General features: G+C 48.4%; 1 protein-coding gene across 1 annotated transcript; it reads right to left on the bottom strand.

The window, feature by feature from the left end:
* Window positions 1–3,304: 3,304 nt before the first annotated feature.
* Window positions 3,305–8,766, bottom strand: LOC115094703 (myb-related transcription factor, partner of profilin-like). Its single transcript, XM_029607955.1, has 3 exons — window positions 8,394–8,766; window positions 7,265–8,001; window positions 3,305–3,409 (listed from the first exon to the last, which is right to left on the bottom strand). The coding sequence occupies exons 1-3, from the start codon at window positions 8,764–8,766 to the stop codon at window positions 3,305–3,307; spliced, it is 1,215 nt and encodes a 404-aa protein (XP_029463815.1).
* Window positions 8,767–13,735: the final 4,969 nt, after the last annotated feature.

The following is a 13,735-nucleotide window of genomic DNA, read 5'->3' as shown; positions in this document are numbered from 1 at the left end:
TGAATGAACTGATGGGGATTCAGAGTGAAGTGCTAGAGGGTCTAGGTGACCTAGACAAGGACTGGGTAAACTGGTGGAGGTACTGGAAAACTGGTGATTCCAACTGCTTGTGCAAACTTTACAAAAATACCTGCCTCTGCGTTTAATTCTGGGTATTTATTTGTGCAGTGTCACAATTATTTCATGTGTAAAATATATATTTGGATATTTATAAAATAGGTGAAGTATGAATTTTCTTGCTTAAAAAGTATGGGGTAGATTTTAAAAGTCCTCCCTTCCCCTTATCTATCCCACCCCCCCAGCCCTACCTAAATCCCCCCCTACCTTTGTTCTACAAGTTACGCCGGAGGACTCGGGACCACCCTCCCGGCCCGCCCCTGAACCGTCGCCACGCCCCGGACCCACCCCGGACACGCCCCCCGCCCCTTTTACGAAGCCCCGGGACTTAGGCACGTCCTGGGGCTTTGCGCGCGCCGGCGGCCTATGCAAAATAGGTGCGCCGGCGCGCGAGTGCCCTTCTCGGGTAAATCCTCCCGGATTTATGCGCACAGGGCTTTTAAAATCTAGCCCACAGTATTCTATAAAAAGAGTAAGTATGTGTGTACTCACTTGATCATGTGAAAGAGAGTGCGAGTACAAAGCGGTAGAATTTGGGACATTTCGGCTTGTAATTTAGATGTCTAAGTGTACATTTGTATTTCATGATTCAATATTTATATTGTTTAATAACTTCACAAATGGTAAACAAAAAGTTCCATATAATACAGGACAACTGGTTGACACTTTCCGGTGCCCAGTAAACATACTGATGCTTAAGTCCTATATATCCCGACCCAAAACCTCCACCATCCCCATCTCTTATTATCTAGAACAATATTACAGTGGCCCGCATCATCCATATTTGCGGATGAATGGGTGTGACTGACAGGCGAATGGTGGTAAAGTGACAGACAAAATAAACTGCAGCATAGGATGACTGCTGAAGTTGGTGCATCAGAAAATTTGCTGTTGCCATGTGATCAACTCTCTGAGCTGCCTCCCCAGCCTTACATCATCAATAAAGGCCAGGCTCAGAATGTCTCCTTTGAAATGCTAGCACATGTGACATTGAGCCGGCCTTTGATGATGATGTCAGGCGGTGGGAGGTAGTTCAGAGTGTTGGCAGCCCTGAGCAGAAGCAGTGCATTACTTTATCAGTACCTGATGTAGGAACAGCTCATAGCAATCTGCTGCCTGAGGTGAGGGATAGGATAGGATAGGATAGGATGAGAGAATGAGATGCCTCCCTCCCTCCCCACTGCCACCTCTACTAAGGTACCCAAAAGGAATACCCTCTCCAAGAGACAGGCCTACACCAACTCACCATACAAAATAAAATTCAAATTCTGGTGTCATCTCAGTAACAACCAGAAAAATTGATGTGCTTTAAAAGAGGAATCCAATCACAAAACCAGAGCAAATGGTGCACTATACTCCGTAAATTATACAGTCAACAAAGTGCACTCATACCTTAATTTGGTCAAAGTTGCAAAGTTGCTTCATTTATTATTTCAAACGGTGACTCCTTCTTTACACACCCCACAGAGTTATAACATGAAGTTTGACAGCAGTCCCTGACACGGACCCGTGTTTTGCCTGTCGGCTGCTTCGGGGGGATTCTTAACAAATCTATAATAGGGGCTGATGAGTAACGATGGCCGGCGCCATCTTTAAAGATGGCGCCGGCCATCCAGTGCTCCTACCATGTGACAGGGGCCGGCCAATGGCACGGATACCCTGTCACATGGTAAGGGCAAAGGGGCATCGGTGCCATTTTATTTTTTAGAACAGCTGATGCCTGGGAACGGGAAATCTTTCCCCGAGGCCCCCCTGGATCTCTCCTCTCCCTGAGGCCCCCCTGGATCTCTCCCCGAGGCCCCCCTGGACCACCAGGCAACTTTAAAAGGTTTTGGGGGGGTCGGGAGGGGGGGTCGATTTAAAGGGTCGGGTGGGTTTGTTTTTTTTAGCGGCGCTATCATAATAGTGGAAACATTTGTGGCTCATAAGGTATGTGGGTTTCACTGCAATGTCGCCCTCATACTGTACAGTACAATGGTACGCTGGGCAGGAAGGTGAACATTTGGCCTGATGTTTGGTCTGCACTCTGACCACAACCCTATCTCCACCCAGTCCGCCCACAATATATGCAAGCCCATCCCACCCAGCTTGTGTAAATGCCACGGGTCGGTGTATGTCGCAGGCAATATGACAACGATGTTGATGCCCACTGCAACAGCCCATACCAGGATGGCATCTCAGGGTACAGGTGGTACCTAGCCTCTGCATAACACACCCTCCCTCTACACCAACCACTCTTAGGTTTGCCCCTCAACCATGATGCCATGCAGATTTGCACATAGACCCTCCATGTACTGTACCTTATAAGGGTGCACCCTTCTGGCACCACACCACCTGGCTGCACCCAGAGATGTCTTCCACAAGGGTATATAAGGAGGGCCAACGTTGCCATGAGCCCCTGCCATGCCCGGCTACAGTGTTGCTATACCTCACACTTGGCCAAGCATATGTGCATCCATAACAATGTGCTCCAGGCTGCGCCACAGTTCTGTGGTCCACAAGTTCCACTAGCTGGATGCGCAGACGTTAAACAGGCTGAACGGTACATGCTGTATCCTCAGACATGGCAACGTGTCCTTCATGAGTTGGAATGTGCCAGGGAAGCAAGATGTGCCTAAGGGTGCTGATAAATAGCATTGCAGTGTTCAGTGTTGCACCTGGCATGGGAACCACTACATACACAGGCCACACAGTGGCGTGGACATGTAGGCAACACCTTACACCATGTATGGCAAAAGGTCGACGGCTGAGAGCTTCCAGATGTCCACCTACAGTGGCAGACCATCAGTCATGGATTGTGTCTTCCATGGCCGCACAAACAGAGTCATAATTGAGTACAGAACTGTGTGTTACCCGGTGATACAAACATTCATTATACTTTACTGACTCTTAACAGAACAACAATCATTAACATGCTGCAGAACCCCAGGGTACTTTCCTCCCTATAGGTGTGCTGTTCAGAAGGTTACAGGTAACCAATGTTGCTCACACATCATTATTAGCAGAATATTACTGTTTCCACATACTGTATGACCTGTGCCAATGCCTGACAGCCTATATGTGGAGAACACCCCTTTCCCTCACTGCCCAAGTATGTATTCCACAGGAGCTGGCGGACAGTGGTCTTCCCAGTCACAGCTAACTGAGCTGTGTGTAAGAATAGAGGGAATATGGGCCAGACATGGGCCTACATGTCCCTCTGCGTGACATAGATGCACCCATCTCGCTCCGTTGGGAGGGTATATGTCCCATCCACATGATGTCCCTCAAGAAAGGCTTGCAGGTACAGGAACTTCAAGACAGAGTATGTAGAACAACAGGGGTGAGGTGGGTATATAACGTGATGGTGACACAGGTCACATAGTATGTGGAGAAACTAATACTCTGCTGATAATGATGTGTGAGTAACATTGGTTACCTGTAACCTTCGCAACTGCACACCTGTAGGGAGGAAAATCCACTGGGGTTCTGCAGCATTTTAATGATTGCTGTTCTGTTAAGAGTCAGTAAATTATAACGAATATCTGTCAACACTGACAGATGCCTGTCACTGGCCTGTACTGGTTGTCCAAACAACATGCGCTATCAACAATGACAGTTTACCTTGGAGAGTGGATTGTATATGTGTGTGTGGCGAGGTCAAATATGTGAAGACACTGTAGGACTGTGGACCACACAGTGTTGGCCGTCAGATAGTGTTCACATGGTGGATGTGTCCCACATTATACAGGGTCCAGGCACACCCCACAGCTGGGAGACGGCACCGGAGGGATGTGTGTCATAACGGATGGTGACCCCTTCTTGCAACCCTTAACCTTTTCTGACCACCAATTTCATATACTGGTGGCTACAACTGACTGCACACCAGCAGTCACAACATCTGCGTGCATATGGACACCAGGTCTACACACTTAAGGCCTGTTGAGCATGCCTTACACTGGTAGCACCATGTAAACGGGTATGACACATTACCATTAATATCTTCACCTCTCCGTACAACTAGCAACGGCCTAGTTATCTAGCTGCTGACAGTCTGTGCAACTCCTTTAATACACGGCATGCAGATAGCCACATAACCCTTCCCATGCCTCACCTTTCAGTGGCCCACAACCTTAACGCTAAGACTGTAAGTATAGGAAGCCTTCCCTGGCACACAACGAATCCATGGACATGCTGTCATGGTGGGGATGTACACTGATATGAGTATGCACTGGGTACATGCTTAGCAAGTGCAGCTAGGAAGGGCTACACACTATTGTATGGCAATGGTGCCTGGAAATTAAGCGTATGCATGAGCCACCACTATCATGGATGTCCTGCATGGCACCAGAGGTTGGCAACCTCTCGGTCAGTCCACCAGCATTGGTGGAAGGCATCTTCCGTTTACCTGCACATGTGAGAGACCAATCTAGGAAGCCAACTCGGTTAGGACCTTAGCATCAGTTAGGCTCACATACGTGGTGTTTGTCAGGCAGAGATAGCTATGATACTGAACCCTGGTAAGAAATACGTGTCTGGACTCCTCACCGCCAATAGTGCCTGACATGAGCACAGCTATGGCAATAGACTGCTGGCCACCCCTTCCCCTTTCCACACAGATCATGAGAGCAGGCATACATCAGAACGCTCCCTTACTGTGCATTCCCTGTACTGAGGAATAGTACCTCTTCTCCTGTCAGGGACATGTCATGTACTCCCCTAATGTTTACTCTGCAGGGTCCCTCTTAGCACCCTCCTATTACATGAAGCTAACTGTAAGGTATGTCAATGGCAGGTGCAGATGTTGCTATACTGAACCTCATACAGGGGGCAGTTGGGAAACTCTGCATTGGTGCAAAGTGTGATGCAGCATGCAAGGTGTGGAGGGTGTACAGCAAGGGCACATTAGGAACATAAAGAGGACACAAAAGGTGGCAGGTTAAACAGGATATTTATTCCTGACAACATTCTGCAGGGTATAGTGAAGAATTAGGTCAGCAGTTTAAGCGTATGTTTGACATTCCTAGGTAGTCATGATCTGCAAGTACTAGATAAGTAATAGATCCAAAGTGGTCCAATTCCGTGCTACATCACTCCACCATAAGCAGTATATACACATATGCAGGTAGTGGGTGTTATCAGAACTGGCAAAGCATGATTACCTAGGAACAGAGAAACAGGAAGTGGCACCCTAATAGCTTGGATACTGCAATACATAGATTACCGCTGGTCAGGCAGAGTGAAAGGCAGAGTGAAAGGCAGAGTGAAAGGCAGAGTGAAATTACGCATAGGCCCTAGGTAGTCCATGTTGAAAGAGTGCACTGAAAGGGGACTGCCTGAGAGGCCGGCCAGCAGAGTGAAAGTCCAGGCCCCAGGCGGTCCATGTTGAAAGAGTGCACTGAAAGGGGACCGGCTGAGGGACCTTAGAGTGAAAGTCCAGCCAGCAGACAAGGTATCCAGCGGTTCAGCATGTAGGCAGCAGGCAAACACATGAAGGGTCTGGCTACAGCAGTGAAGGCCCAGGAACAGACAGCAGCGGCACGGCAACAGCAGTGAAGACCCAGGAACAGACAGCAGCAGCATGGCAGCAGGAGGTGGCCCAGGAAGACACAGCAGCGGCATGGCGTCAGGAGGAGGCCGAGGAAGACACAGCAGCGGCATGGCGGCAGGAGGAGGCCCAGGATGACACAGCAGCGGAATGGCAGCAGGAGGAGGCCCAGGAAGACATGGCAGCAGACGGAGGCCCAGGAAGACACAGGCCAAGTGCCATTTGTTAGGGATGTGAATCGTTTTAGGACGATTAAAATTATCGACTGCAGGAGGTCGTTCAGCGAGGGTTCTGGCGCCTCGCTGAACGACCTCCTGCAGTCGATCTCCTGCCGGCGCCATTTTCCGTACGAAAACGATTCGCGGCGGGAAATCGCTCCCTGACCCCCGCTGGACCTCCATGAACTTTTGGCCAGCTTGTGGGGGGCCTCCTGACCCCCACGAGACTTGCCAAAAGTCCAGCGGGGGTCCGGAAGGACCTCCTGCCGTCCAATCTTTTTCGTCTATGGCCGCCGCCATTTTTCGGCGCCATTTTGGAAAATGGCGCCGGCTGAAGACGACAAGATTCAGAGCAGGAGCCCGTTCCGGACCGCTGCCGTTCCGGACCGCCGCTGGACCCGCAGGTTATTTAAGTTATTTTGGGGGGGGGTTCGGGAGGGTGGGGGATTTAATTTAAAGGGTCGGGGGTGGGTTTTAGGGGGTTTTAATGTGCCGGTTTTTCGATTTTTCGATTTTCACGATTTTTAACGATTTTTCACGATATTTTACCCCCCCAAACGGCAACAATACGATTCCCTCCCCCTCCCAGCCGAAATCGATCGTTAAGACGATCGAGGACACGATTCACATCCCTACCATTTGTAGACATGAGGCAGAGAACGCACACCACAACCAGCATTAACAGCCCTTCAGCAGACCGGTCATCCTACAGCACACTGCCAGAATTTGCAGCCCTTGAGAACCGAAGGTGGCACACAGCAGAGTGGCGCAGTGGATGGCGGTGGCACACAGTAGAGTGGTGCAGCGGATGGCAGTGGCACACAGCAGAGTGGCGCAGCGGATGCCGGTGAGCCAGGTGACCAGGTGGGTGGGAGGTGGCGCCTCATCAGCTTTGCATGGGGCATCCTCTTCCATCTCGATGGCACTGCAACTCTGTGGGGAGCAGCCAGTGAGGCATCCTCTTCTATCTCGACGGCACTGCTACTCTGTGGGGAGTAGGCAGTGGTGCATCCTCTTCCATCTCGATGGCACTGCCCCTCTGTGGGGAGCATCCAGTGAGGCATCCTCTTCCATCTCGACGGCACTGCCCCTCTGTGGGGAGCAGCCAGTGAGGCATCCTCTTCCATCTCGAAGGCACTGCAACTCTGTGGGGAGCAGCCAGTGAGGCTTCCTCTTTCATCTCGACGGCACTGCCCCTCTGTGGGGAGCAGCCAGTGAGGCATCCTCTTCCATCTCGACGGCACTGCCCCTCTGTGGGGAGCAGCCAGTGAGGCATCCTCTTCCATCTCGACGGCACTGCCCCTCTGTGGGGAGCAGCCAGTGAGGCATCCTCTTCCATCTCGACGGCACTGCTACTCTGTGGGATGGCCATCCCAGTGGTGGGTGGGAGTAACTGCCCCACCCGGATTGTGGTGCCTGATGGCCCCCTCAGGGCCCCTTGCCACATCCTGATGGTCCGGTGGGATGTGGCAGGTTCTTGGGGGGGACGGCCCCTGTGGCCTCGGGTCCCTGAGGGACTTGGCTGGGGTGTGGAAGTTGTTGATGAGGATGATGGCTGCTGGTCCGGCATCCGCTGCAGCATTTGTAGCAAGATTGTATTAAGTGTGCCAATCGCTGCTGCAATGATGTTGCCTGCCTGTGTGATTGCTGCAGTCTGGAGCTGGGAGTCGCGGCCCTGCTGTCTAATGGCTCTCCTCACGCCACGCAGTTCCATCATTATTTGTTCCGCCTGTGTGGCTGTCATCGGGTCGATGTTTTGTTGCAAGGGTGGCGCTGCTGGAGGTGCTTGTGGTGCTGGGGGATGTGGGATTGGCATTGCTGCCCCAGGCGCTGGTGCAGGGCTGCATGGCGACATGACCGGAGTGGGCGGAGTTCCCTCCAAGCTCATGGGGTGCAGATCAGTGGGGGAGGTCCCCCACACGATATCCTCCAGGGCCTCGCTCAGGGTGAGGGGGCTGCCTGTGGCTGCTCCTGTGGGCCGCACCTCTTCCTCCTCCTCCACATCCGACCACTGTGTCGTCGCATCCAGGTGAAAGGGTCTGGTCATCATTGGTGGCCACCGTGTCCCCTGTGGGTCTCTGCTGGTGCCTGGGCCCTCCCAGGTGGCACCTGACATCTGCTGCCTGGGACCAGAGTGCTCTGTAGAAGATGGGGGACAAAAGGATAGACATCATCAGTACCACAGCGTTTGCTTGAATTGGAGTTACATCAAACAGGGACACATAAGCTTGGACCAACATGTAATTCTGCTTATAGAGCTATGTTGTTTCTATGTGCCTAATGGCATGGGGGGATGGGCCAGGGGGATGGACCCTGCCGCCCGGGCTGTACACAGCACATGAGGAAAGTGTCAATGTGAACACTTCTCAGCATTGCTTGCAGAGCTCAGACTGCCAGTAGCAGCGTGGTGGGGGGGGGGAGGGGGGGGGGCAAGACTGCTCGAGCGAGCACATGGGGAACTGAAACAGAAAACAGGACTAAACATTGTGTTGAAACCTTGCACAGGACAGGGGGTGGACAGGGCAACTTACCATCTTCGAGGTGGGATGTATCAAGGCGTGGATCCAATCCCTCGAAGACGTCTGGTCCCAGCCGCTGCATGAGTCGCCTCTCCATCTCTGTAAATCGAATGGGATACGGTGACCTTCCTCCTGTGTCCCTCATGTACTGATTTCTCTCAGCAATCTTCTGCTTCAGCTGCGCCTTTATATCTCTGTAGCGGTGGGCCACCTGCTCCCCGGTCCGAGGGATGTCACTTTGCCTTGTGATGTCTCCAGCTATAGTGGCCCAGATCTGTCCCTTGGCTGCCTTGCTGGTCTTGACTGCCAAATTGCCGAACAAATGCGCATAATGATGGAGGACACCCTCTATCAGCAGGTCATTATCCTCTGCGCTGAACCGCATGGCACGCTGCCTGACCCTGGCCTGGCTGCCTGGTTGGGGTACCACTTCCGGAGGGGTCTCCTCCCTAGCCTCTCTCTCCGACCCACCGGATTCCCCACTCCCTTCCTCCCCCCCCCCCCCACCTGACCCTGCACTTCCTGCTCCCTTCCCCTCTGCCCTGCCTGTCTAGCCCTACCTCTTCCCACCATTCTCTCCTGCCTCACCCTCTCCCCCACCCTCCTATCACTTCCCTCTTGCCTATCTCTCCCACTACCCCTGTCCCTGCTCCTCCTCCTCCCTCCCCCTCTCCATCCTCCTCCCCCTCCCCCTCCTCTCAACTCCCCTCTTCTCTCCTCTCCTACCACTCCTCTCACGCTCCATCCTCCACCACACTCCTCCTCCTCACCACCACCACCACACTCCTCCTCCACACCACCACCACCACCACCACACTCCTCTTCCTCCTCACCACCACCACCACCACACTCCTCCTCCTTCCACCACCACCACCACCATACTCCTCCTCCTCCTCTGCCACACAGATAGGGACAAACAGGTAACTGACAAACTTTCACTCCAACAGAGATTACAAAAGACACAGGTAGAGGGAAACAGATGACAACAATTAAACAAGGCACCGTACTCAGTAATCAAAATCTAAAGCACTCCAACCTCCAACTCCAACCTCCAACTCCTACCTCTCCAAAACTCCTTCCAAACCCTCAAAGGAGGAGGGGCAGGAAGTGACCTTTTATACACGAAACATTATCGCGGGCCGCGGTACTTGGTTTCACTTTGGTTTGCGTACCGTGAAAACGTCGCGCACCGCGATGATTTATTGGTCTTTTTATTGCGAACCGTGAAAATACATTCGCAAATCGTGAATACATTTTCACGATTCGCGAAAACTTCGTGGCACACGAAGATTTCCTGATGCGCGAAAAAACCCTCATTTGCATGGGAACGCCCCGTTTTTTAACGCAGGCGGTACCAATGTGTTACCAATGCGATATTGGTAAATGAGGGCCTTAGTGTTAGGCTGCTATATCAATAGTTACTGAATATCCCTCTAAAATTAGCAAGATAAGTTTTCCCGGTTAATGTTGCAATCTGGCCAGTGACTGAATATAATTTCCAAAATGTTCAAATGTAAAACTGAACTTCTTGTGATTCTATTGTTGTTGCACATCTCAAGCCTGGAAATTCTTCTGGGGTTTTATCTCAAAGGTGCCAGAAATCTCTATAAATACATCTGCCTGATCCAAGCTTTTGCCAACAGGAAGAAGAAATTATTTGCAACAAAAACAAACAGAGAAAAGTGAGTATAGCCGTCCATGTCTATGTTTGTAACACAAAGTTTTACAAAACACCATACGATGTGTATCATTTTAATATATTGTATCAGCTAGTACTTTATTTTTCCCGTGGTTAACTTTGTTTTTTTCATTTTTCTGGGTTTTTTTCGTATTTCACTAGTAATTTCATGTTTTCAATTTGCGTGGTATTTTTTACAATTTTTGGTGATTTACAAAATGTGCATTTTGTTGTAAATACTGCAGAATAGTCCCAGACTAACATTCCGGGCCATTGATTTCTATTATTATAGAATCATGGTATAAGGAGTATGATGCTTTTTATCTCAATCAGGTTTGCCCACTAGGTTACAAACATTTGTTATATGTTCATCCTATAAATAAGGAGGGGGGATTTTAATTTATACACACAAAATTTGATGGTTGAAAGACTTGATTATAGACCACCAGCTCTGATTGAATCTGTAATTTTTAAATTTGGGATTGGAAATTTTGTGTTTTATATCAACCTCCGGGAAATACAATAGCTGAGGTATACCAGCTAATGGGTTTTATTGTTTCCAAGTACTTGATGTATTCAAACTCTGTTTTTATTGTGGATTTTAATGTTTATTCAGAGGATATTTTTTCTTCATATACTAAGGAGTCAATAGTGCAGGTGCTAAATTTTAACCAATTGATAACAGTCCCAATCCATTGGGAGGGTCATACGTTGGATGTATTATTTTGGCTTTAGGGATGGGTATAGGTACAGGCAGTATCTAATCTCTGATTGTTACAAACTTTGTGGTCAGACCATAATTTAATATTGTGGGATTGTAAGATAGGAACGAGTTTTAAATGGAAGGAAGAGTTGTCAGGTAAGTCTTAGTCAGGTTTAGATATTGTTGTAGTGGACAGATGTAATGTTTCCATGGCTGCAGCAAACAATAAAGTGGCAACTCAATATCAAGTCAGGTTGAGAGAGAATAAAAAATATGATCCCTGGTTCAATTATGATCTGATGCTCTGTTGAAGAAAGTTAGAAACGTGTTTGAGGAAGAATCCAGGAGATGTTATAAACTTCAATATAGTAAGGAATTGTCTATGTATCGGAAAGAATGTAAGATGATATGAGGTATTTATTATTCTCGGAAGATTGATTTGGCATTGAGTTGTGCCGTAAATTATCTGTGCGTAAATTAACTGTTTGATCTGGTACAGATACTTTGCAATTTCCTACTTGTGAGGGTTTTGTGAGTATTTTGGAAAAAAAGATTGAAGTTATTAGGGAATTAATGGACCCTATAACTCATTGTGTAATTTCTGAAGTAGATAGTTATTTGGTTAAGTCGTCTGTTATTGGGGAAGTATCAAAAAGGGAATTATTAGATGTTATGGGGAAGGTAAAACCTTTGTTGGGGTATTTAGACTCACGCCCATTATTTTTTATAAGAAATTTACAATCTGAAACTCTTGAAATTTTGAAAATGATTGTTAATGCATCTTTAGCAGAGGGTCATCTTCTGAGTCATTGAAAGAAAGGATGGTTAAGCCTCTAATTAAGGACCATATAGGGTCTGTACTGGATGTAAATAATTATTGCCCCTTTTTCCCAGCTTCCAACTTTAAGCAAAGTGATTGAAAATATGTTTTGGTGCAACTTGAAGATTTTGTTGAGAATAATTTGATTTTGAATAAAGCCCACTTTGGTTTTCGCAAAGCCCATAATACGGAATATCATTTGTTATTACTAATGGATAAGTTATACCAAAGACTGGATATGAGTTTGTCCCGTCTGTTGGTACATTTGGACATAGCGCCTGCGTTTGACATCGTAAATCATCAGATTTTGATTTCGCAGTTGATAAGTTTTGGATTTGGTGGCATGGTGTTACAGTGGTTTAAGTCTTTTTTGAATTTAGAGAAAGCAATGGATTTCAAAAGGTCAATCTCAGTCTGCGTGGAGCGTTATTTCAGGAGGTATATATGCAATATTATTAAATATGTATACTGCCCATTTGGGCGAGGTGATTGAATTTTGGGCATCCAGTTTTATATGTTTGCTTATGATATTCAGTTGTATATTCCTTGTGGGGTAGATGGTTCCCTTCCTCTGCTGCTTTTTGAAAAATGTATAGATACGATTAGAAATTGGCTGAATTATAGAGGGTTGTTGTTGAATATTTGGGTCAGTAAATAGAGCCATGATAATAGTCAGATGAATATTCAGCATCATAATGAGAGGTTGGTTTTACATACTGAGGTTCAGAACTTGGTTGTAATTTTGGATTCTCAGCTAACATTTAAATCCTATGTACAGTATCTTATTAAAAATTGTTTTTGTAACTTGAAAATGTATAAGACACTGAGATATTTTTTAAAACCTGAATTGTTTAGAACAGTTTTGCAGGAAATAGTTTTAGAGAATTTGGACTACTGTGGTGGTCTTTTGATTGGCTGCCAAATAAACCTTTCTGGGCTTTACAGCTGGTGCAGCATGTGGCTGCCAGAATAGTAAGTGGGGTTGGGTATTTTGATCATATTTAATTGGTTCTACTTTTGCTTCATTGGTTGCCAATAGGTTGGAGGAATCAGTTTAGGATAGTTGTGATTTTGCACAAATTGTTATATGCAGAGTCGAGATGTATATTGGGATGCCAGTTAAGCTGATATATGCCAGCTCAGGACTTGAGGTCAGCTGGTTTGTATTTAGTAAGTTTTACTGGCTAGGGAGTTATATAAATTGCAGACCTCTCATAAACAAGCTTTCCCAGATTATGAATGATCTTCATTTAGAATTTAGATCTCAGAGTGATCTAAAATTGTTTCATAAGATGGTTAAAACTCATTATTTTAAAAGAGCTTTTGCATAGGATTTTATATCTACAGATGTATTTTATGTTTGTATTGTGATTGTATTGTTGTTTTATGATAATACTAGCCGTTAAGCCCGTAACAACGGGCTACATTTAAAAAAAAAATTTCGGTCCATTTCCTTCCCACTTCCTCCCCCCCCTCACCTCCCCCCTCTAGTCTCCCTCCCCCCTCCCCTCACTCTCTCCTCCCTACCCCCACTCCTCACTCTCTCCTCCCTCCCCCCACCTCACTCTCACCTCCCCCCTCCCCCCTCCCCCCACCTCACTCTCTCCTCCCCCCCTCCTCACTCTCACCTCCCTCCCCCCACCTCACTCTCTCCTCCCTCCCCCCTCCCCTCACTCTCTCCTTCCTCCCCTCACTCACTCCCCCTCTGTCAATCCCCTCCCCTTTCAGCTCATCCACAACCGGCAGACAGGGGGGTGTCCCTCCCTCCCTTGCGCGCGTGCCGCCACCACTACTGCTCCTCCCTCCCTCGCACGCGTCGCCGCCGCTGCTCCTCCCGCTCCTGCTTGTTGTTGTCATCGTCGTTTCCGCCGCTCCTGCTCATTGCTGCTGCCGCCGCCGCTCCTGCTCCTAAGGAGCAGGCGCCATTTTTTTTTTCGGGCACGCTCCGCTCTGGCCGACGTGCACGCATGCGCGGTAGAGCTGCTCTCTACTGCGCATTTGCGGCACATCGGTCAGGGCTCCCTTATCTAGTAGATTGTGAATGTGATTGTGATTGTGAACGGCGCCATCTTTAAAAATGGCGCTGGCCATCCAGTGCTCCTACCATGTGACAGGGGCCAGACAATGGCACGGTTACCCTGTCACATGGTAAG

This window comes from Rhinatrema bivittatum, chromosome 6 (assembly GCF_901001135.1).
Source record: "Rhinatrema bivittatum chromosome 6, aRhiBiv1.1, whole genome shotgun sequence".
Lineage (NCBI taxonomy): Eukaryota > Metazoa > Chordata > Amphibia > Gymnophiona > Rhinatrematidae > Rhinatrema > Rhinatrema bivittatum.
Note: the sequence above shows the minus strand (reverse complement) of the source record. Positions and strands in the feature narration are given on the sequence as shown.

What these genes read in the sequence shown, in the direction of transcription:
- LOC115094703 (XM_029607955.1), bottom strand. Translation starts at nt 8,766, where the DNA reads ATGCGGTTCAGCGCAGAGGATAATGACCTGCTGATAGAGGGTGTCCTC. An exon ending in TACATCCCACCTCGAAGATG is followed by an intron (nt 8,002 to 8,393) that starts GTAAGTTGCCCT and finishes CATCTTCTACAG; the next exon opens with AGCACTCTGGTCCCAGGCAG. An exon ending in CATCAGGCACCACAATCCGG is followed by an intron (nt 3,410 to 7,264) that starts GTGGGGCAGTTA and finishes TCTGTCTTGAAG; the next exon opens with TTCCTGTACCTGCAAGCCTT.